This window comes from Pygocentrus nattereri, chromosome 1 (assembly GCF_015220715.1).
Source record: "Pygocentrus nattereri isolate fPygNat1 chromosome 1, fPygNat1.pri, whole genome shotgun sequence".
Classification (NCBI taxonomy): Eukaryota; Metazoa; Chordata; class Actinopteri; order Characiformes; family Serrasalmidae; genus Pygocentrus; species Pygocentrus nattereri.
The window spans coordinates 46,409,550-46,431,647 of record NC_051211.1 but is presented as its reverse complement, the minus strand read 5'-3'; the positions used below and the strand labels follow the sequence as shown (position 1 = coordinate 46,431,647).

Here is a 22,098-nt window from a genome sequence, read left to right as displayed (position 1 = left end):
ATTATAAAGGCTACTGCATCATACTGTAATGCACATCATACTGCACTTTTTTCCCAAGACTTATTTCTGAAGAAAAGATACCTGGTCAATTGTGACAGGAAGCTTTAGACAAGCACTACTGCACCAACTGGTAGTGATCAAATCCCTGTTCTTCTCAACCTCCTACATATAATCCAATACCAGAATAGAGTTCCTCACCAGGACCTCCTTGTTTGACCTCAAAGGTCAAGTCATACACACTTATTCTTCAGAGATTTTTTTTTTGTTTGTTTTTATTATTTCTATTGTTAAAGGTGCATTTTCCATGGGCCACGCTGTTTTTTTTTTTCAGTTTTGAACATCTCAACTGTCTTATTTTAATTCAGGCTCAATCTCAAACCGCTCCCTTCTCCCCGTATAGACACTGCATAGGAGCCATGGACTCTTCCCTCTGAGGAGACTCATCATGGACTCTTCCTGTCTCCTCCCACTTGCACACCTACATCTGATCTTGGACTCGAGAAGACCCCTTTTTGATCTCCTTTGTTTTCCAAGTAGGTTTGTGAAGTCACTGTTTTTTGTTATCCTGAGGTCCTAGCCATAAACAATGAGGCCCAGACCTCCCTTTGCCCAGCCACTTCCACTAGCTCCCTGAGGGGATTCTGAGGCGCTCCCAGGCCAGCTGGGCAATATAGTCACGCCAGCGTGTCCTGGGTCTTCCCCGGGGTCTCCTCCCAGGTGGACTTGCGTGCGACACCTCCTCTCGACGTGGAGCAGCAGCGGCTCTACTCCGAGTCCCTCCCAGATGACCGAACTTCTCACCCTATCTCTAAGGGAGAGTCCAGACACCCTGCGGAGGAAACTCATTTCGGCCGCTTGTATTCGCGATCTCGTTCTTTCGGTCATTACCCAAAGCTCATGACCATAGGTGAGGGTGGGAACGTAGATCGACCAGTAAATCAAGAGCCTTGCCTTATGGCTCAGCTCTTTCTTTACCACAACAGACCGGTAAAGAGCCCGCATCACTGCTGACCCAGCACCAATCCGCCTGTCAATCTCCCGCTCCCTTGTACCATCACTTGTGAACAAGACCCCGAGATGCTTAAACTCCGCCACTTGAGGCAAGAGCTTATCCCCGACCCAGAGAGGGCTCTCCCCCACTAGAAGGCCTGGTCCAGCTGACCAAAAAGTCCAATAATACCTATCACACGAGGCTGGCGGCTAGTCTGAGCTATGCTAGCGGGCAGTAATTACACAACATTACAGTCTCTTTCCATGTATCACAGTTGTTTTCGTGATATCGAGCTGATAACACGACTGTAACATGAGTGGTGGTTCCATTAGCCACAGAATCACCGTGGAACTTTCTCACTCTCCTCTCCATGTGCTCTCCCTTCCCCCTCGTCCCCCTAGCCCATGCCCCTTTCTCCATGCAAAACACCTGAAAGAGTTTGGGTCACAAACTGAAACCAAATTAAAGAAGAGAAAAGAAATAAAGATAAAGAAAACAATGTAGTTCAATATTAGCCCAAATTTATATGAACTATTTTAAAGGAACAAAACTCCTATAACCGATTATTTAGCACCCATTATTTCAGATCTTTCCACTACCACAGTGTTTTCAAATAAAATACTAATTAAATGTTTTTTTTCCACACTACATTAATCTCCATTCTGAACTCTGCTCAGAAATGACAGAGCACAGCTTTCAGTTTTTAGAGACAATAAATTGGTTAATTTGAGTGATCTTTTCTAAGTACATTAAACACAGAATTATTATTATTATTATTGTTGTTGTTGTTGCTGTTGTTTTTAAAGAGTGAAAATCTACTGCATTACACTTCTATTGCATTACCAAACTTCAGGGCAGTAATGCTGATGGTCCTGTTATTCTTGATTAGATACTAATTATTAATTTTTAATTTTCTGCATAAGGAATATTCATCTCTCACATTCATTAATCTTATACTTTGTTTCAGTAGTTTTGTGTCATCACACCAGTAGATATCTGATGCTGAACAAAGATGCAGATGCTAAATATTCCAATTTAAGTGTTATTAAATGTTTAGACATTTTTTTACCCTATTTCTTGTGACTGAGACACCACAGCAGCCACATCAGGGCACCAGCAGTGACCTCAGCTTGTCAGTGCAGTGAAAATGCGCTTCACCAGAATTACTAAAATCACTGATTATTGATCCTCTGCTGCCATCTGGTGGAGAAGAAAATGTACTGCAGTGATCAAACCAATTTTAGTGTAAAAGCTGAAAGAACTGCAGTCATGTGTGTGACAGTGATTAGTTAAAGGATTGCAATAGAAAATGTGTTGAATTGAGATAATAAATATATTGTATTTACGAAATTATAAGTTATTCTGTATTTGTGTCTTTAGATCATGGTTTCATTACACTGGGCTCTTTGTATTACAAAGTTATTTTAAAAAGCAGCACATTCCACATTTCAAATAAAGAAAATAACATCTGTACATATGTTTAGTTTATTTGTAACTTTACTGAGTGTTAAAGTAGAATTTCTATGTGTCTGTATTCTAACTCAGAGCAGCGTGTATGATGTTTATCAGTGTGTGGATCAGCTCTCTGCAGGTGCAGCATTAATGCCGTATTACGCTGGAGTGTTTCCTCTCTCTGAAGTCAGTCTCCTGTATGTTGGTGTGTTTCTCACCACACTGCTGCGAGCGTCTCTCCTCACACACACTCCTCTAGAGACGGAGGTGGAGTTCTGTTCATCAGCGCTGACGCTCTTTTGATAAATATGGAGAAAGAAAAAAACGCCTCCTCTGATTTGTCTTTGAAAATGTTTGATGATTTCCTCTCCTCTTTCTAATAAGGTCATAGTGAGTGTGATTGGCGGCTGTGGGGAGCTCTCTCTCTCTCTCTCTCTCTCTCTCTTTCTGTTTCTTCAGTCTCTCTGGAGGAGTGAAGGTGAAGCTTGTTCCGCTGCTGAGTTGAACGGACTGTGTGCAGGTCAGAGGGAGATGGACAGCTGTGTGGTTCTCATTCTTCTGTCCTCCACAGTTTCACTCACCACAGCTGGTAAGTTCTCTCTTATTTTATTGTGTTGAATGATTTTCTGTCATTGTGCTCTGTGTTGTGAATCACTGACTCTGTACTTTGAACACTTGTTTAAGTTTTATACGAGGAACTTTAAATCAAAACACCTCAGGATATTTGGGAATTCTTTCTGTGTCTGATCTGTCATAATGAGAAAACTCAAACATGGGTGGTAGGGCTGTTACAGGCTCAAGAGTCAGATCTATGTAAATGCGCTGGTTTTCATGACATCATAAAACTATGAAAACTTTTCATGTTTATTTATTTACTCTAAATATTTTTGATATTGAAGCCTGCTTTTATCCCTATCCCTGCTTTTAGATGGTACTTTTAATAAAGTAATCCTTTGGATTTGGGTACATTATACATTTTTAACAGGAAATGCTCAGTTCTGATTGTATCGACACGCCACATGCTGATGAGATTGAGTCGTATGAAGTGATCACTGATGTTGAGCCCTGTTTGTGAAATATTCTTCATATAAATGTCCGCCTAAAAGACGTGAAGTTTCTTGTTTTGATGGCATTTGTAATGTAAATGACCTGTTTTCCACATGTTTTCTCTCTCCATACTCACACTCTGTAAGACCTTCTGAAAGTCAGGAGGTCAGGACAGTGGAAATTTTCACAAATCAGCCTGATTTTATTTGAACTTGGTCTCATTAATCTGACTGATCAGCTCTTGAATGTGAATTTATTAACTTCTGAAAATAAAGCTCAGAAGTGTAATGTTGGGGGATGGGGGGTTTGGAGGATGACGTCATCAGAATTTCCAAATCAGAACTTACAAAGCTCAGGTGTGAATTATTGCATCAGTTATGATTGTTGTGGATAATGTAGGTGTTTGTCACACATAGGACAGTGAAAAATAGTAATAAAGATCAGAATCAGATCAAGTTTAACATAGCCAGTACCTGGTCCAGTACCTTCTTTCTGTAGGCCTCTAGTGACTGTTATACATAATAGAACACTACCTGCCTGAAAGCAGAATGCCAGCTGTAAAGTTTGGTGGAGGAGGAATAATGGTCTGGGGCTGTTTTGTATAGTTTGTTTTGGGCCGCTTTGTTCCAGAAAAGTGTAATATAAATATTACAGCATAAAATAACAATCTAGAGAACTTTGTGCTTCTGACTTGTGGCAGCAGGTTGGGGAAGACTCTTTTATATTTCAGCATGACAGCGCTCTCATGCATAGTCCATTTATAAACAACTGACTTATGTAGAAGAACTCAATTATCCTGTCCACAACCCCAACCTCAGCTTTCATCGGAACGCTAACTGTGAGACCTTTTTACTCAATATAAGTGCCCAACTGCATTAATGCTGTTGTGGCAGAGTGGAAGTGAATCCTGAAGACATGATGAAAAAATCTAGTGAAAAGTCTTTCCAGAGGAGTGGACGCTGCTTATTAATGGTTTAGGAGTGAAATGTTCAAGGAGCACAAGTGTGTGATATTTTAATGCACCTTTGGTCATTTAATGAATCTTCAGCCTTGTTCTCTCTCTCTCTCTCTCTCTCTCTCTCTCTCTCTCTCTCTCTCTCTCTCTCTCTCATCTTTCTCTGTTGTACAGACACTGTGAGGTTGTTGGATGGTGGCAGTCGCTGTGCTGGGAGAGTGGAGGTTCTTCATGATGATCAGTGGGGAACAGTGTGTGATTATAACTGGAATATTAGTGATGCTGCAGTGGTGTGTAGAGAGCTGGGTTGTGGAGAAGCTGTAGATGCACTAAGCACAGCTCACTTTGGACCAGGATCAGGACCGATCTGGATGGATGATGTGGACTGTAGCGGGTCAGAGTCTACACTGATGAACTGTACATTCCCAGAATGGGGTGATAGTTACTGTAGTCATGATGATGATGCTGGAGTCATTTGTTCTGGTAATCTTCAGTACAGTGATTTTATAAATCATCCCTCAATAAACTATCAATTGAATTGAGTTTTGACTCATCACATGTTTTAAGACCTCATGCTTATGTTTTTGTTTTTTCAAATATTTATCGTCTTTTATAGAACAATTCGTTCAAGACAATTGGTTATCTAAAAGAGACAGGCAAAGAAAAGAAAAAAGAGAAAAGAGGTGAAGAGGAAAAAATAAAATAAAATGAAATGTGTAGAGGGGCGGCTAATAACTTTAAAATCACAAAGCATCTAGAACAGTGACAATGTAACAGTGACAGCGTAAATGTAGAATTGTTATGTAGAAGGCACAGGTTTGAATCTGAATCATATATCACATCAATTAAATAGAGATTTGTTAACTGATTTGCAAAATTCAGAACTATGAAGACAAAACACGTAGAAAACATACTGGAAGTACAGAGAGAGGAAAATTGAAGATGATAATTCATATCTAGCATTTCTAAGACATAGTATAGGCTGAAACCTTGACTTTAATAGAACTGACAATACAACTCTGTTTTTGTCTTTTAGAAACTTATATTATTATAGAAAATGTACATTTTGAGTGTTAATGAAAAGCAATGTTATTAACCTGCCACATTTACAAAAATAGATATTTATAAACACTTTTCTGTGATTTTCAAACATATGTGCTCTGTGATCTCTATTGACTGATACAAATAATTTAGGAGGAGTCAGGCTGGTTGGTGGTTCTCACTGCTCTGGGAGAGTGGAGGTGCTTCATGGAGAGACCTGGTCCACAGTGTGTGATGCTGGCTTTGACCAGCAGGATGCAGAGGTTGTGTGTCGAGAGCTGGGCTGTGGGCTTCCTGTGGAGGTGCTGGGAGCAGCTACTTTTGGCAGAGGGGAGGGTCAGGTGTGGTCAGAGGAGCTTCAGTGTAGAGGCAATGAATCTGAGATTTCCTTCTGTCCAACATCATCTTCACTCAATCAAAACTGCACTCATGACAGTGATGCAGGACTAGTGTGTGCTGGTAAGAGGGACCTTTTCATTTTCTCATTTACTAATTTATCTTTGCATACATGTTGAGGTCTAAACGCGGAATCAATTGACAGTCTCACTTTGGATTTGATTCATATCAATTTAAGTGGTTTACATTTTACTATTTCTTTCTCTCTCTCTCTCTCTCTCTCTCTCTCTCTCTCTCTCTCTCTCTCTCTTTATCATGTACATGCCCTCCTTTTCTCTGTCTTTTTGATCTCATTGATTTTTGAACAAGCACAATCATTTGGTGGCTAACACAGCCAACTATGGAGCTTGTAACCAAAGCCAATGATCAAAAATAGTTTCTGCCCAAACTGAGCAGCTACTTCAAGCAACATTAGGAGTAATCTGAAAATAAATAAATAAATAAAATAAAAAATTATAACTGTTGTATTGTGTGTTAATTGGCATAATAAACACTCACATACATGTATTGTTTGTTCTTGCTCAAACTCTCACTTTACTATAATAGATGTGTTAGCCTGTAATATGTTTTGTGTACCTGTGCATCTCAAAAAATTAAAACATGTCTGTTAGCGTAGCAGCCCAGTTATCAAGAAATTGCTGTTTCCACTTTAAAAGTAAGATTTGAAATATGTGGGTATAAACAGTCCTCCTAATCTACTGAGGTCCAGAGCTTTGGCTGTGTACATAAATATCTGTCTCTTCTACCTTCTGTTATGCAGTCAGTGTAAGGTTGATGGATGGTGGCAGTCGCTGTGCTGGGAGAGTGGAGGTTCTTCATAGAGGACAGTGGGGAACAGTGTGTGATGATAACTGGGATATGAGAGATGCTGCAGTGGTGTGTAGAGAGCTGGGCTGTGGAGAGGCTGTAGATGCACTAAGTGATGCTCACTATGGACCAGGATCAGGACCAATCTGGATGAATAATATGAGCTGCAGTGGATCAGAGACTACACTGAAGAACTGTAGATCAGACGGATGGCGAAAACATAACTGTAGTCATTTTAAAGATGCTGGAGTTGTCTGTTTAGGTAAGTTTATCTGAATTTCAGTAATCTGTTTAATGAGATTAAGTTTTCTTGTTGCATTTGCCCACTTGTATTTCTTAAAATATCACAATACAATTTGTCTTGCATCTTTTTGTCTTTACAAACATACATGGTTTGAAAATAATCAAAGCTTTTCTACTTTTTAATAAAATAATTTTATCTAAGCAGCATTATATTACTTATCAAAACTGACAATCTGTTTAATATTAGAGGTCAGGCTGGTTGGTGGTTCTCACTGTTCTGGGAGAGTGGAGGTGCTTCATGGAGGGACCTGGTCCACAGTGTGTGATGCTACGTTTGACCAGCAGGATGCAGAGGTTGTGTGTCGAGAGCTGGGCTGTGGGCTTCCTGTGGAGGTGCTGGAAGCAGCTGCTTTTGGCAGAGGGGAGGGTCAGGTGTGGTCAGAGCAGCTTCAGTGTAGAGGCAATGAATCTCAGATTCACTTCTGTCCAACATCATCTTCACTCAAACACAACTGCTCCCATGACAGTGATGTGGGACTAGTGTGTGCCGGTAAGAGGTGTATCTTCACTGATTAGTCTTACATTTTCTTGCTACACATGCAGTTTAATGTATTCTTTCCCTCGGATAATGTGTATTTCTGTGTAGAAATCTTTGTTCTGCCTTCTGTTGTACAGTCAGTGTGAGGTTGGTCGATGGTGGCAGTCGCTGTGCTGGGAGAGTGGAGGTTCTTCATAGAGGACAGTGGGGAACAGTGTGTGATGATGGCTGGGATATAAGAGATGCTTCAGTGGTGTGTAGAGAGCTGGGCTGTGGAGAGCCTGTAGATGCACTGAGTGATGCTTACTTTGGACCAGGATCAGGACCAATCTGGATGAATGATGTGGACTGTAGTGGATTAGAGAGCACAGTGAAAAACTGTAAATCACCAGGATGGAGTAGAAATGATTGTGTTCATTCTAATGATTCTGGGGTCATTTGTTCAGGTATGTTTTTATAAATTTCACAATTCTATTAAATTAGATTTAAAAAATTGCCATTCACATTTCTTCTCATAGCTTTTAATTTTGTTACAAACTCATTAATAATAAATAATTTTGCCTTTTTTTGTCTTTGAAACTTGATTATTTGTACTTTTTCTCTTCAGAGACATGCATGCTCTCATGGGCTAGTTATAAAATTAATATTTTTGGTATCTGGAAAAAAGCTGAATTGTCATTTTTATAAAATCATTATCTTTCAACAACATTATATCAGAAGTCAAGCTACTTGGTGATTCTCGCTGTTCTGGGAGAGTGGAGGTGCTTCATGGAGAGACCTGGTCCACAGTGTGTGATGCTGACTTTGACCAGCAGGATGCAGAGGTTGTGTGTCGAGAGCTGGGCTGTGGGCTTCCTGTGGAGGTGCTGGGAGCAGCTGCTTTTGGTAGAGGGGAGGGTCATGTGTGGTCAGAGGAGCTTCAGTGTAGAGGCAACGAATCCCAGATTCACTTCTGTCCATCATCTTCACTTAAACACAACTGTTCCCATGACAGTGATGTGGGTCTTGTGTGTGCTGGTAAATACTATATTTGTAGCCTTCAATAAGATTTCATCTCTGTGACAGATTTACTGTAACATAATGTTTTCTGGCTTACATTAGTATTTATTTTATTTAAAGCTTTTAAAATGTGTATGCTGAATTTCAAGTATAAAATGATTTTTCCTGATGTGCATCATAATTATTTTCAACTTATCAAGCCTAATATGTGAAATTAAGCAGTTCATTATGATTTCTAAATTATCATTAATGCAAATAATGCTAATTGTTATTGTGATTTGTGCTTCCCAAACTTTTCTGCCAGTGCTGAAACTCAAAAATTACTTTTGACTGTGAAATCTGCTTCTCATGTTGTACAGACATTGTGAGGTTGCTGGATGGTGGCAGTCACTGTGCTGGGAGAGTGGAGGTTCTTCATGATGATCAATGGGGAACAGTGTGTGATGATGAGTGGGATTTGACAGATGCTGCAGTGGTCTGTAGAGAGCTGCGCTGTGGAGAGGCTGTAGATGCACTGAGTAAAGCTCCCTTTGGACAAGGATCAGGACAGATTTGGATGAATGAAGTGCACTGTAGTGGATCAGAGTCTACACTGAAGAACTGCAAATCAGCAGGATGGGGTAAACATAACTGTAATCATGGTGAAGATGCTGGAGTCCTCTGCTCAGGTGAGCTGCAATCTCTCATCACCACTATGAATGAACAAATGCCTAATATCATCGTCTCCACAATATCAGATTAATTCTTTTAAGATTTTGAGTGTTATTAACTTTCTCTTTTACATTATCTTTTACATTACTGGCTGTCAAATGGAGAACATAAGAGTAATTGTAGAAAATGTGAAAGAAATGAAAATATAAGATGTAAAATAACAATAATAAAAAAATAATCTGTTAAAAATTCTTGACTAATTTCTTGATTAGTTCTTGACTAGTTCAGGACACTGCCCAACACTCCCTTCGACACACAGAATGCTTTTGATTGCAGCTTCTGGCCAGTTATTTTGAAAACTGCTACCGATTCGGAGTGTTTGATTGTGTGTCTCTTGCTTCATATGAACAAAATGTCATCAAGAAAACAATTTTTTTATATCAATCAGTCAGTTTTTACTTGTTAGACCATCAGAACAACTATATCACTGATTCCATCTAAGTATGTTAGTCAAATATCTCAAATATAATATTGAATATATATATTCAAATTTCACAGGTCACAGAAAGTCCAGACTTACTGGTGGTTTCCATCTGTGCTCTGGGAGAGTTGAAGTGCTTAATGTGAAGACCTGGTCCACAGTGTGCGATGCTGGCTTTGACCAGCAGGATGCAGAGGTTGTGTGTCGAGAGCTGGGCTGTGGGCTTCCTGTGGAGGTGCTGGGAGCAGCTGTTTTTGGCAGAGGGGAGGGTCAGGTGTGGTCAGAGCAGCTTCAGTGTAGAGGCAACGAATTTCAGATTTCCTTCTGCCCAACATCACCTTCACATAACTGCACTCATGACAATGATGTGGGCCTGGTTTGTGCTGGTAAAGCATTCATTTTTAATTGAGTTCAACTCCACTGCTTGTTACAATATGGCACTGAACTGCTCTTATTCATGTTAATTCCTATAATGTCATGTTGATTCAGGTCACACTCAGGCTCGACTGGCGAATGGCTCTGATTCCTGTTCTGGTCGAGTGGAGCTCCAGTACCTCAGTGAGTGGGGCTCAGTCTGTGATGTTAATTGGGATATGAAAGCTGCCAGTGTCCTCTGTGGTCAGCTGAAGTGTGGGAGTGCTGTGGCTGTGTTGGGGTCAGACTGGTTTGGGGAGGGGAGTGGCCAGATCTGGGCTGATGTGTTTGATTGTCAGGGGAACGAAACACACCTGTCAAAATGTCCCATTTCATCATGGAGTCGAACTGCATGCTCTCATAAACAGGATGCTGGAGTCATCTGCAGTGGTGAGCTCTTAGAGTGTAGTCAATCTCAGAAATACTTATGTGTAAGGTACCGTCAGTCAAAGAAGCTTTTACGTTAAGTGATATTTTTTCCTCTTCAGGTTCCTCTCTGGCGTTACATGAGGGGCGAGTGCGGTTGTCTGGTGGGATGGAGTGTGAAGGGGAGGTGGAGGTGTACTTCATGCAGGACTGGAGGAGAGTTCTGCTGGACTCCTGGAGTGAGTCCAAGGCCTCTGTGGTCTGCAGACAGCTGGGCTGTGGCTCTGTGTTCAACTTTTCCAGCTCCTCCAGCTCCTCCAGACACATGTGTGTGGTGGATTCCAATTGTTCTGGGAGTGAAGCTCATCTGGGGAACTGCAACAGCACAGAAACAGTAAACTGCAGCTCCAGAGAACAGCTCTCAATCACCTGCTCTGGTAAACAGCAGCTAAATATCAACAATCAGTGGCGAACAATCTTCCTAAAATGATCTGCCCCAAAGTATAATGTAGTATTTATTGTTCATTTCAGTGTCAAAAGATTACATTTCTTCTTTATGTAGGGGACCAAGGAATGAGAATACCACAGCTGTAATATATGTGTGTGTGTGTGTGTGTGTGTGTGTGTGTGTGTGTGTGTGTGTGTGTGTGTGTGTGTGTGTGTGTAGGTAAGTTTAATTCAGCTCACAGCTCCATCAGGCTGGTTGGTTCAGGGGGAGACTGTGCAGGAAGGCTGGAAGTTTTCCACAACGGCTCATGGGGGACAGTGTGTGGTGACTTGTGGGATATTGAGGATGCGCAGGTGGTTTGTAGACAGCTGCAGTGTGGAGTGGCCCTCGGTGCTCCAGTACCAGCCCAGTTTGGACCAGGAACTGGACCCATATGGCTGAATGAGGTGGAGTGTGAGGGAAACGAGACGTCCCTGTTTAACTGCAGATTTCAGCTGTGTGGAGAGGATGAATGTGGACACGAGGAGGATGTAGGAGTCATGTGCTCAGGTACCATAATTTTAAATGGTTTACTGAAAAATCAAATGAACACAGTTTTCCTCTGAATGAAAATATAGTGAGTCAGTCAGGGCAGAAATGTGCGGACTAAGAATCTCTTAAAAAAAAACAAAACACATAATCTCAGCAGTGAAGTCGCAAATGTAATAAAGCAAGTTTTTTTAATTAAAAAAAAAACTTAATTCATGTTCAGTTTGAACTTTTGTTTCTATTGACTGTCAAATTTTGTGCTTTTTTTATTATTTGCTAGTGTGGTTCTATATTTGGCCAAAATAGAAAGTGCATGCAGAATGTTGTTATTTTCATGCAGTGTAAATTACCAGAAAATCTTTAAGCTATTGTCTGATGTGCAGCATAACTTAAATCTCACAGTCTGGCATGGAGTTTAGCTACGATATTATCTGCAACATCTGATGCAGTGTGATGTGAAGAAGACGTATTAGACCACTGTAATCACTCAGTGTAAAGCTGGCTTTAGACATCAGACATATCTAGGCTGATTGACTATCTTTGGGGTAAAACTGTATAGATTTGAATTTGCATTGAACCATGCCTTTAAGGAAGTTAACGTCTGGACAAGCAGAGGAGTTTCATTATCCTTTTGAGGGAATGTTAAATATTTCGTTTTTAATTGCATCAACTTCCTAAAATATGCATTTAAAAGCAAAGTTTAGTATAAGTTGTTTTGCCAACAGAGTTTAGAGAGTTCAGACTCACTGAGGGCTGTGAGGGGAATCTGGAAGTGTTCTACAATGGAACCTGGGGTAATGTGTGTTTAAATGGGATGGATGAAGAAACATCAAGTTTAATCTGTCAAGAGCTGAACTGTGGAAGATCAGGCAGTGAGACTTGGGCCAAAGCAAGAGTGGAATCAGCTCCTAACTGGCTGGACAATCTGAAATGTAGAAATCATGACTCCGCTCTGTGGCATTGTCCATCTTCCCCCTGGAGTCAGAACAACTGTGATAAAGACAATGAGGTGGCTTGGATTACCTGCTCAGGTAGGCAGTTATAAGTTATATAAGTTATAAGTTATATAAGTAGAGTGTGTATACAATTTTGTGCTGATAATAATTCACACAAAGTATAAAACTTGCTTAAATAGGTAAAGAAAATATACATATAGAAATGTAAAATAAATAAAATAATATATGTTCAATGCTTAATCAAGTATCTTTCTGTATTCATAGGAGTTGAAAATGATCGTGTGTTAAGAAGTCGTCTGAAATGCTCCTCATCTGCCCATCACAGACAGTGTTCAAGTAAGAACTCTTAGGAATAAATAAGGTCAATATTTCATTAAGTAATGTGTTAATCACAAGTGTTAGTAAAGTAGCTTCTTCATAAAACTATTGCTGGTAATGTACAAAAAGTGAAAACCTATATTACACTTAATAACTGTATTGTTATTAGTTCTGTAACTATCCTGGTTGATCATGTCTGATGTAGATCACCTGCCTCTCAGGCTGAGGGGAGGAAAGGGAATCTGCTCAGGGAGGCTGGAGGTGTATCATAATGCTGAGTGGGGCTCCGTCTGTGGTGATCTGTGGGATATCAGGGATGTTCAGGTGGTCTGCAGGCAGCTGGGCTGTGGGCCAGCACTGAGTGCTAATGGGAGTGCTGACTTTGGTGCTGGTGAAGGGCCTATCTGGCTGAACAGAGTGAAGTGTAGAGGGAATGAGATTCACCTGTGGGACTGTCCTCGTTCTCTGAAGAACCACACTGACTGCTCCCACAGGCAGGACGCTGGAGTCACCTGTGCAGGTCAGAGGATCCGGCTGGATGTGTGTAAAAATTTTAAATGTATCAGTAAATGGTGCATTAACTGACTTGTTACTATTGTCTAATGCTAATTTGCCATATTCAGTGCTTAAAGTGTTCTACAGAATCAGAACGGCTGTTTCTGTATTTACAGACATTTCTACTACTCCACTTGTAATAACAGCCACCACCTCCAACACCACAGGTATTTTAAGTCTCTTAGACAGATAAACAAATGTAGATTTTACTACATGTTTCTGAATAGATTGTTCTGGGCTCTGCACAGTTTCTGTTCTGTATTTTTATTTTCAGTTGGTCAGACAGTGAAGGGAACAAACACTCCTCCACAAACTCCTCCAGCAGCTGTTCCGTTCATTTATCCAGCGTCTCTCCTGGTTCTGGGAGCGGTGCTCTTCCTGGCCTTAGTGCTTCTGGTTGTGCTGTTTTACCAGAACAGAGTGCTCAGGAGAGGTAGAGAGAGTCAGAGATCATCTACAATCCACTTTCTGTACATTCTCTAAACATCATTAGTCCTTCAATCTGTCATCAGTCTTCTGTTCTACTGAACTGGCTTAATGTTTCTCTTTGTCTCCTTCACAGGGCTCTCTAAGAGGATGGAGAACATAGTCTATGAAGGCCTTAGAAGAGGGCTTGAGGGAGTCTATGAAGGCTTGAGTAGGGGCACTGAGAGAGTCTATGAGGAGATTTACTGCAGATTCAATACTGCAAGAGCCACTCAAAGGGGTGAGTGCACTACATGAGACTTATTGTGGTGTATTTACACTTATAATAATGTAAGATTAATTGCATTAATTTAATCAATGACAATTCATATGCATTCTTTATTTGTGGGCCTAGCTAAGGAGCTAGTTAACTAATGGGTGCCCTTTCTAGTAGAGAAAATGGGATGCAGTGCTGTGCAGGGCACTCCTACAGGTCAGTAAGCATGATGAAGTGCCTAATTAGGTGCTTATCTAAAATTGAAGGCACCCTCCAGTGGATAAAATGTGATGCAGAACTGTAAAGGTTGTTCCTGTGTGCATGATAAAGAGTGGGAAGTTTCCTTATGAATGCCCCTCCACTGGAGAAAATGTAATGTGGTGCCATACAGTGGCCCTCACAATGGCGTTCCCTACAGGTGACTTTCAGATGAAAAAACTCTTGAAGTGCTCTCTTAGATGCTCTTCCAAGTGAGAAAACACAATGAGCCCCTAAAACAGAAAAAAAAATCCCAGTGAATAAAATGTCTAAAGTCTTTCCTGAAACGTGTCCTGTAGGTCTAGCTCTCCCAAAGTGAGAGCAGTGACGACTGTCTAAGGGTGCTGCAAATACTTTTATAAGATTTTTAATTTACTTCTCAAAACCTGCTTACATTCAAAATACAAATGCTTATAAAACTTTTCTACATTTTTGTACAGTGTCATTAAACTAGGTTAATATCTAACTAGCATTCTGATGTAATCTCATCTGCATTGTCTGCTTTTTTTCAGTGTACCCTTTAGGTTGCATTAGGTTATGTTAGGTTTACTGTATGTTTATTTGATAGTAAATGACAAAGCAAATTGTTGCCAACTATGACACAACAAAGGTTAAAATACACATTGCCATTATTAAAAACATACATCTACTATATCCATATAAGTTTTGTGTTTTAGCCACAGAGGATACACTATGAATTAATACACTATTAATACACTATGAGCTGTAACCCTGACTTACTACTACAGTGTTTGCGGGAGGTAATACAACAAGTTTTCTTTGAGATTGTAAAGACTCCGTTTCACAGTGATGTGTTACTAAATACTAATGTATGTTCACTGCAAGTGTCTTTACTGTTGTATCACATTTTTTTAGCCTAGATGCCTAGCTACAGAGCTAGCTAGGTGCTTTACTCAGCTGATTCTATGTTTATTTGTGGACTCAATTAATAAAGAAGTGTAAAAATCCTTCCCTAAGGGAATTATTCTAGGGTAATTTGCAGAAAATGCCCAAAGGACTTAAAGTTTGGTGTGAACTGCTTTTTCAGTTAAGAGTGACTGCTCCTGACTACTAAGCTCCCCAATCATAGTCATCATAATAATGTTCACTATGCTTTACTTAAGAGGTATTTGTTAAATAAACCAGTCCAGTTAGGATCGCAATAAACACAGGCCAGATCTGGCCTGCAATAAAATCCTTACAGCTCACAGAAGTGTTTTAATTTTCTCTTGATGTTTGCCTGTTTCACAGTGCGCTGTACTACAGTCCCCAACGTGCACCGCAATATTATGTGCATTCCAACTCTCCTACCCCAATAACAATAACAATATATAGTGGTTACACTTTGGTTCTACACAGTTCCACACCAGTCATATCACCAAACACACTAGCTGCATACAAAATACAGTAAGCAACAACAAAAAAAACAGCAAAAAAATGAAGCACCCAACAACAAATACTCAATGAGTTTAACACCCCTGCTCTAAGATCTTAGTGTCATGCAGCATGACAGAGTTCTGCTCTCCTCTAACAGGAAGTCTCCTCTCTGAAGCACATCATTCAGGATATGAGGAAGTGGATGAGGAGCTCATCTCAGGTAAGAACACGTGTGCCAGACTACAATGTAGAAATTATAGTATCCATTATAAATCCATGTTACTTCAGCTACAGTAAAACTAACAGAGGAATGTTGGTCATTTACATGACTGTAACAGGAATGTACATTTTAAATGAATGATCAAACAAAAAAATCTGGGGCTGTAAAAGCTTGCAGTGTGAACATTGAGCCCTTATCTTAATTGGTGAGAAACCTTGGTGATGCTTTATGAAAAAAGAGGAAGAAGAAGAGAAAATGGTCAGACACTTATTCAAATTACAATTACAGATAGTTTTACTTTTGCCCATATAGTCCCCTAAATACCTTAATTGAGCCTAATAGCTGGTGTGAGCTTTAAATAGCTTTGATGAATTTTGATTCAAAAGCATTGGCAGTAAAATTACACAGGCACACAAATCTCCACAAAATCAGACGGAATTTTTAACTACATTTTGTGGCGCTTCCATTGTGCTACACGTGTTAGCTACACACAGCTAAATGCCAGAGTTCTGCTCTCCTCTAACAGGAAGTGTCCTCTCTGAGGAACAGCATTCAGGATATGAGGATGTGGATGAGGAGCTTCTCTCAGGTAGGAGGACCTAAAACTACATTCAAATTAGAAATTTAGAAATGCGCTTAGATTCTCTTTAACTGTTCTGAACTTCTCATTAATGCCGACTCTCTAGAGGAGACGTTTCTGTTAGAAATGATTTCTTGCGTAATCTTAATGGAGTCACACACTGAAGACTGAGTTCTAAAATTGTTATTGTTACATTAAAACCTCTCTGAATGAGTATTATATTTTTAAATGTAATTAAAAGTGATCATTTTTGCTCTTTTTACAGCAACGTCTCTGACTGGAGTGAAATCAGAATATGATGATGTCACCACCAGTGATCTGATATGTGGGTTCCTTCATTGATTAAATTCCATTATTTTTACTTTATATTAAATCATAATGTGAAAATATGACTGCACTGTTTGTAAAGTCAGTCTGCTTTTATTTGATTTAGGTGAAGCAGAAAACGACGACATAGCAGATAACTATGATGATGTCATGACCGCTAGACAGATCTCTGGGAGTGTCATAGGTGGGTTTCTGTTCTGGGGTTTTAGTTTAGAACAGAGTAGAAATTAAAAAGAAATTAAAAACCATTAATAAAAAATGTGACCGTATTAATTCTATGGACTGTTTGTGGAGCTGCAGTAAATTTAATTGTATATATGTTTAAAATAAATCTTCATACAATATAAAATCATTCAATCATTCATTCATCTTCCTACAATGCTAGCTAGAGTTGCCGTAGCAGTCCTGTCCCCCACAACTTCCTAAAGTTTATTTAACCCATTAACACACATACATGCACCTTACTGAACACACACAGTAGGGGGCAATGGGCACACTTGCCCGGAGCAGTGGGCAACCCTAAATATGGTGCCCAGTCAATGCCAATGTGTGCATTGAATTCTCCCAGCAAGATTATGGAGTCTGTAGGTGTGGTCATTTCTAGAACCTTCTCCACTTACTAAGGCTGAATACTCCAAACTGTTATGCGGCTCATAAACACTCACACCAGTCAGTTTTTCTCCCTGCAATTTTTATTTGCATTGAGGCGACCCTCTCGTCCACTGGGACAAACTTCACACTAGCCAGCCAGGGGCTTGTGAATACCCTCACACCTGCCCAGTGCCTTTCACCCTGTGCAAGTTCTAAGTAGGAGAAGGACCTACCCTATCAAGGTTTTTGGTTCCAGGGCTGACACTGTGAATGGAGGTGAGCACAACTACATCTAGTTGGTACCTCTCAGCAATCCTGCAAAAAGCTTCTTCTCCTTTCCCACCGGTGAGGTTACGTCCCAAATGGCAAGAGCCTATTTCCACTCCTGGGGTCTATGCTGGCAAGGAGCTTCTCACCATCTCCTACTGTCTATAAGGCACTGCACCTGTCCTTTATGCAAAACCTTGTTGGTTGTGGGCCCATATGGTCCCCCTACGTTGCCTTTTTGGGCAGGGCCCAGCTGGGTTACCTGTGCTGCCTGGCCACAAGGCGCTCGCAAAGGAATGCTACCCCAAGGCTTGGTTCAAGGGGTAGGTCTTGGTAACCCTGTCCTGGGTAGGGTATATGATAACTTGCCTCCTTCGATCATAGGGATTTTGAATCATGTTAGTCTGGGTCTTCACTCCAGACCTGTTTGCCTTAGGAGACATATGAGCCTACTGCTTCAGATGACTTAGCTCTGAAGATCCCAAAAGCATCCAAACCCTTCCTCAATGCCAAGACCTCAATTCAGCAAGGGCTTTTTTAAAATCTGACTTTGATTAAAAAATAAAAACCTTGTTAAATGCTATTGGTGCTAAAGCTAATTTTAGGCTCAATGTTGATATATTCAAAGATAATGTTTGAAACAGCTGATAAATACTACTCACACACACCTACAGTCATTCAAAATGTAGCTTTGATTATCTAAATATCTCTGTTTTGTTGTAGAGGACGTAGCAGATTATGATGATGTCATCACTGCAGATCAGAGCTCAGCTGTTGTAACAGGTTTGACTTGTAATGTAACAACACTGTAATCTCAAACATGAACACAGTCACTGATGATACTGAAGCTGATTTAATGACATTTATCTCTAAATTTTGACAGAAGACATGACAGATAACTATGATGATGCTGTTACTGCTGGACCAAACTCCAACATTATGACAGGTAGGTTTTAATTAATTAATACATAAATTTAATGTTAAAAATAATTTGAACTGAAACTTCAATATAGTACAATGTCTGTTTTTTTTTTGCTTATTGTTAAAATTTCACCTTGTTGGTGAGGGGAATGTTGTGTATGCTGCTACAATCCAGATGTACATGAGTGTGATTGGTAGAGGAAATGATTCAGGTGCACAGGAAGTCTAGCGATAAATGAGTTTAGTTATCAATGATAAACATATAATGTTTATTTTGCTGTAGAACCTTTTTTGTTGTTTTTATAAAACCTGCTGTCTTTATTCATTCATAAAATAAGTACAGCTACATTTCCTTTAGTGGAGACAGATGATTAGTGCCACACTGCTCTGTAGACAGGACTGGAAGTAATCAGTCCTCTCTACATCTGTCTGACTGTGTTCTAAGAGTGATGCGACAGTCCAGATGCTCAAAACTAAAACAGAGTTGCTTGTGTTTTTGGTGGTTGTTGTTTTTATTTAAGGGCACTGTGTAGATCTGTAGAACTGAAGGTTCTGATGGGTTGGTGTCCAGAGTAAACATAGTAAATAATGGACGAGTGAAATCAGGTGTGTTTGGACAGCAGCCCTCCAGGACCAGAGTTGAGAGTCCTGCACTAAAGACCTCCATAGAGAGGAATCAGACTGAAGTAAACTCATTCAGTATTCACTGGCAGTTCTGTAACACATGGAACATCTTAGCATTATGGTGGAGTTTTAATAAATATAGGAATAAAAACTGTTGTAAAAAACACTGAAAGAAAAATTAGAAGATTAAAGAAAAAAAAGAGATTAATTTAGTGAACAACTTGTTACCATCCATCCATCCATCCATCCATATATTGATTATTTATTTTTCAGATTATCATGATGTGGAGGAGGAGCCTCAGACAGAGATGAATCATGTGAACAAGAGTGGACACACTGAGAGTTCTTCCTCAGGAAATTACGCTGAGATCTCTTCAAATGGAAGAAATGAGTTTGTTTTAGATCAGAATTCAATATATTTTATTAAGCCTAAGTACTCCTAATTATAGCTTTACACACCACAAACAGAACACAGTGGAATTAAACACCTGCATGTGTATGTGTGTTTTTATTCAACATTTTAATTTCATGAAAAGCATTTTATACCAAAAAATGCTTTTATAGCTTTGTATGAGCTGCTAAATTAACACACTGACTGTGTTACAGACAGTTTCTTTGTCAGTGTTAACATTTAGAATCAGGCAGCTCCTTATAACTGTTTACAGAGCAATTCTAGCACATTATTAATCCCCCAATACTGCACTATACTAATATTATGTCCACACAGGCATTATAGATACTGCATCTTTTTAATATTTTAAAATTTGATTTATTTTTTTACTTTAAATCTTGAGTTTCTTATAATGTAACTGATTAATTGTGGTATAAATGTTTTGCTGTGACAACACAAATTATGTTTACCCTAGAAAGTAATTTGTTTTGCATTGTAAAAAAAAAAGCATCTTAATTAGCATTTAAAGTCAAGCTAATATTTTAATATTTTACACACACACACACACACACACACACACACACACACACACACACGCACACACACGTGATATGTATGTGTATGTACACACACACACACACATATACAGTATTTACAATAATTCTCTGACTGTGACAAGTTGCCATTAGGACAAAATATTTATGAATCTATGATTAAATTATTCTCTAGAAAAAAATAACAAACTTGAAAAAAGAATCAAACTGCAGAAAGGGACAGCTCAGTAATATCTTCCAGGTTTACTAGAGAGCACTCCTGAGTGAGTTCAAAATGAATGGGCTCCTTTGCAGCTTTTGTGCAAAACTGTAGTTGGTAAATCCTTTAATCATTTTTATATAGAAAAATCCACAAAACAGCAATGCTTCCTTACTGTTTTACGTTTAGTGCTTCTGAACTCTAAACAATAAAAGTGTCATGTTTTGGTATAACAGGAGAAATAGAAAGCGTCCAGGCTCCTTTTAAACTGGCTCTGTACATAGACTGATAGTGTAACATAACTGTGAGGGACCCATGTTCAGGTTTCTTAAGGTAAAAAGGTCATACCAGTGAATCAGTCTGAACGGCCAGGCAGACAATGCAGATTACAAAAAGTCAGGCAGAAGCTCAAAACACCAGCGGGGCAAACTAAACAAACACTCAGTAGTCAGATTCCAGGACATTGGCAATACTTCACTCTGCTTAGCCGAGTTTGGGGAGTATTTAAGGTGAGACTGATTGAGAGGTAATGGGGTGCAGGTGAACCAAACCTGGGAGCAGGGCAGAGAGACCTCTGGTGGCCAGAGAGGGAATTACTGACACGTGCTAGCCTTCACCCTCCTAGAGCTGGCGGTACGGTGTCAGTCATGACCGGGAACCCTCAAAACATAATTATAGTGTATTTCATTACAATTGTATTTTTAAGTTACATTAACTGCACAAACTTTGTACTGACTCCAAGGTTTTTATTTTATTGTTCTATTTTAATATATTAGGTCATGAAAATGTAAACGTGTGTACAGTTCATTTGGGAAAGTAAATTTTAAAACTAATTTAAGGCAGAACTGGACCTTAACAGCCTTGTTTTACCTTTGAAGGTACATTTACACTGTTTGTACCTTGATGGACATTAAATGTACCTGTACAGTATCTGGTTTTGACAGTATATACAGGATGCTGTTCTTTGTGTGGATAAGCGGTGGAATGTAAACACAGCGTCTAACTGAAAAGTATCTGCAGCTGAAAACTCATTATTTATGGTCTTTTAGTGGACGGTGTTTTATGCTTTTGTGTTTGAAAGCTGTTTCACTACTTAAATAATGAGTAACATTTTTACAGCATCTCTGTCTTTAAGATAAACAACAGTGTCAGATCATTTACAGATTCTTCTTTTCTTAAATGTGAAATAAATTAAACTTAAATTTAACACTTTAATAACACCAGCTTTTGTGAAAATGTAAACATTGCTTGTTTGTGAACTAAATTAAGTTAAAAATGAAGTAAAAAGCTGAAATGTTTAGTTGAACTCTTGAAAAGTGGTTGTGCGTCACTGCACTGATTAACATGTGAAGCTGTGAGCAGCTCATGGAGGATTTAGTGGGTGTGGTATGCGCCCGCCCCCTGGACCCCGACGATGACGGCCAAGAGAGCCAGCAGAAAGGCGAGGCCTGCGATTGTGGAGGTGGCGGAGCGCAAAGCCGGAGCTCCCCCAACGTGCTGATTCTCATCTGGCGGGCAGCTTGAGTGCCTTTATAAAGAGCTGTGAGGGAACAGAGGAGAGAGGGACGAGCAGCAGCTAAAGACGGCAGAGCTGAAAATCTCCGCTGAAGAGAAGGACTGAAAAGTCTAGCAGGCTAGCTGAAGCCTCTGAAAAGTGTCCAGCTTAGTGTTGGTTGGTTGTGTTTGTTTATTTTGGGGAAAAATAAATGGCTGCTGCCACCTTGAACCCTGCCTCCAGCGTCCTCCTTGAGCCCGGGGTAGCACATGCCGTGCTACAGTGGGTTTCAGTGTAAATTCACTGGTTCCATTACAGATTATAAACAGAACATCAGGACCATCAGACACTCTAGTGGACAAGAGCAGCATCATTTACACTCTGACCAATTGTTTTTACAACCTCACTCCCAAAATCCTGCTTTAA

The 22,098-nt window shown here is 39.8% G+C and overlaps 1 protein-coding gene and 1 long non-coding RNA gene across 2 annotated transcripts in view; one reads left to right on the top strand and one right to left on the bottom strand.

The window, feature by feature from the left end:
- LOC108412925 (deleted in malignant brain tumors 1 protein-like) overlaps positions 1 to 22,098 on the top strand; it is a 267,541-nt gene that overhangs the window by 173,987 nt on the left and 71,456 nt on the right. Inside the window, exons 34-35 of the mRNA XM_037540168.1 lie at positions 18,212 to 18,271; positions 18,372 to 18,434. Coding sequence (XP_037396065.1) covers positions 18,212 to 18,271; positions 18,372 to 18,434 — 123 coding nt within the window. The remainder of the gene's footprint in view (positions 1 to 18,211; positions 18,272 to 18,371; positions 18,435 to 22,098) is intronic.
- LOC119263789 overlaps positions 20,289 to 22,098 on the bottom strand; it is a 4,134-nt gene continuing 2,324 nt past the window's right edge. Inside the window, exon 2 of the long non-coding RNA XR_005130521.1 lies at positions 20,289 to 22,098. This exon is cut by the window's right edge and continues 300 nt beyond it. This is a non-coding gene — a long non-coding RNA (uncharacterized LOC119263789).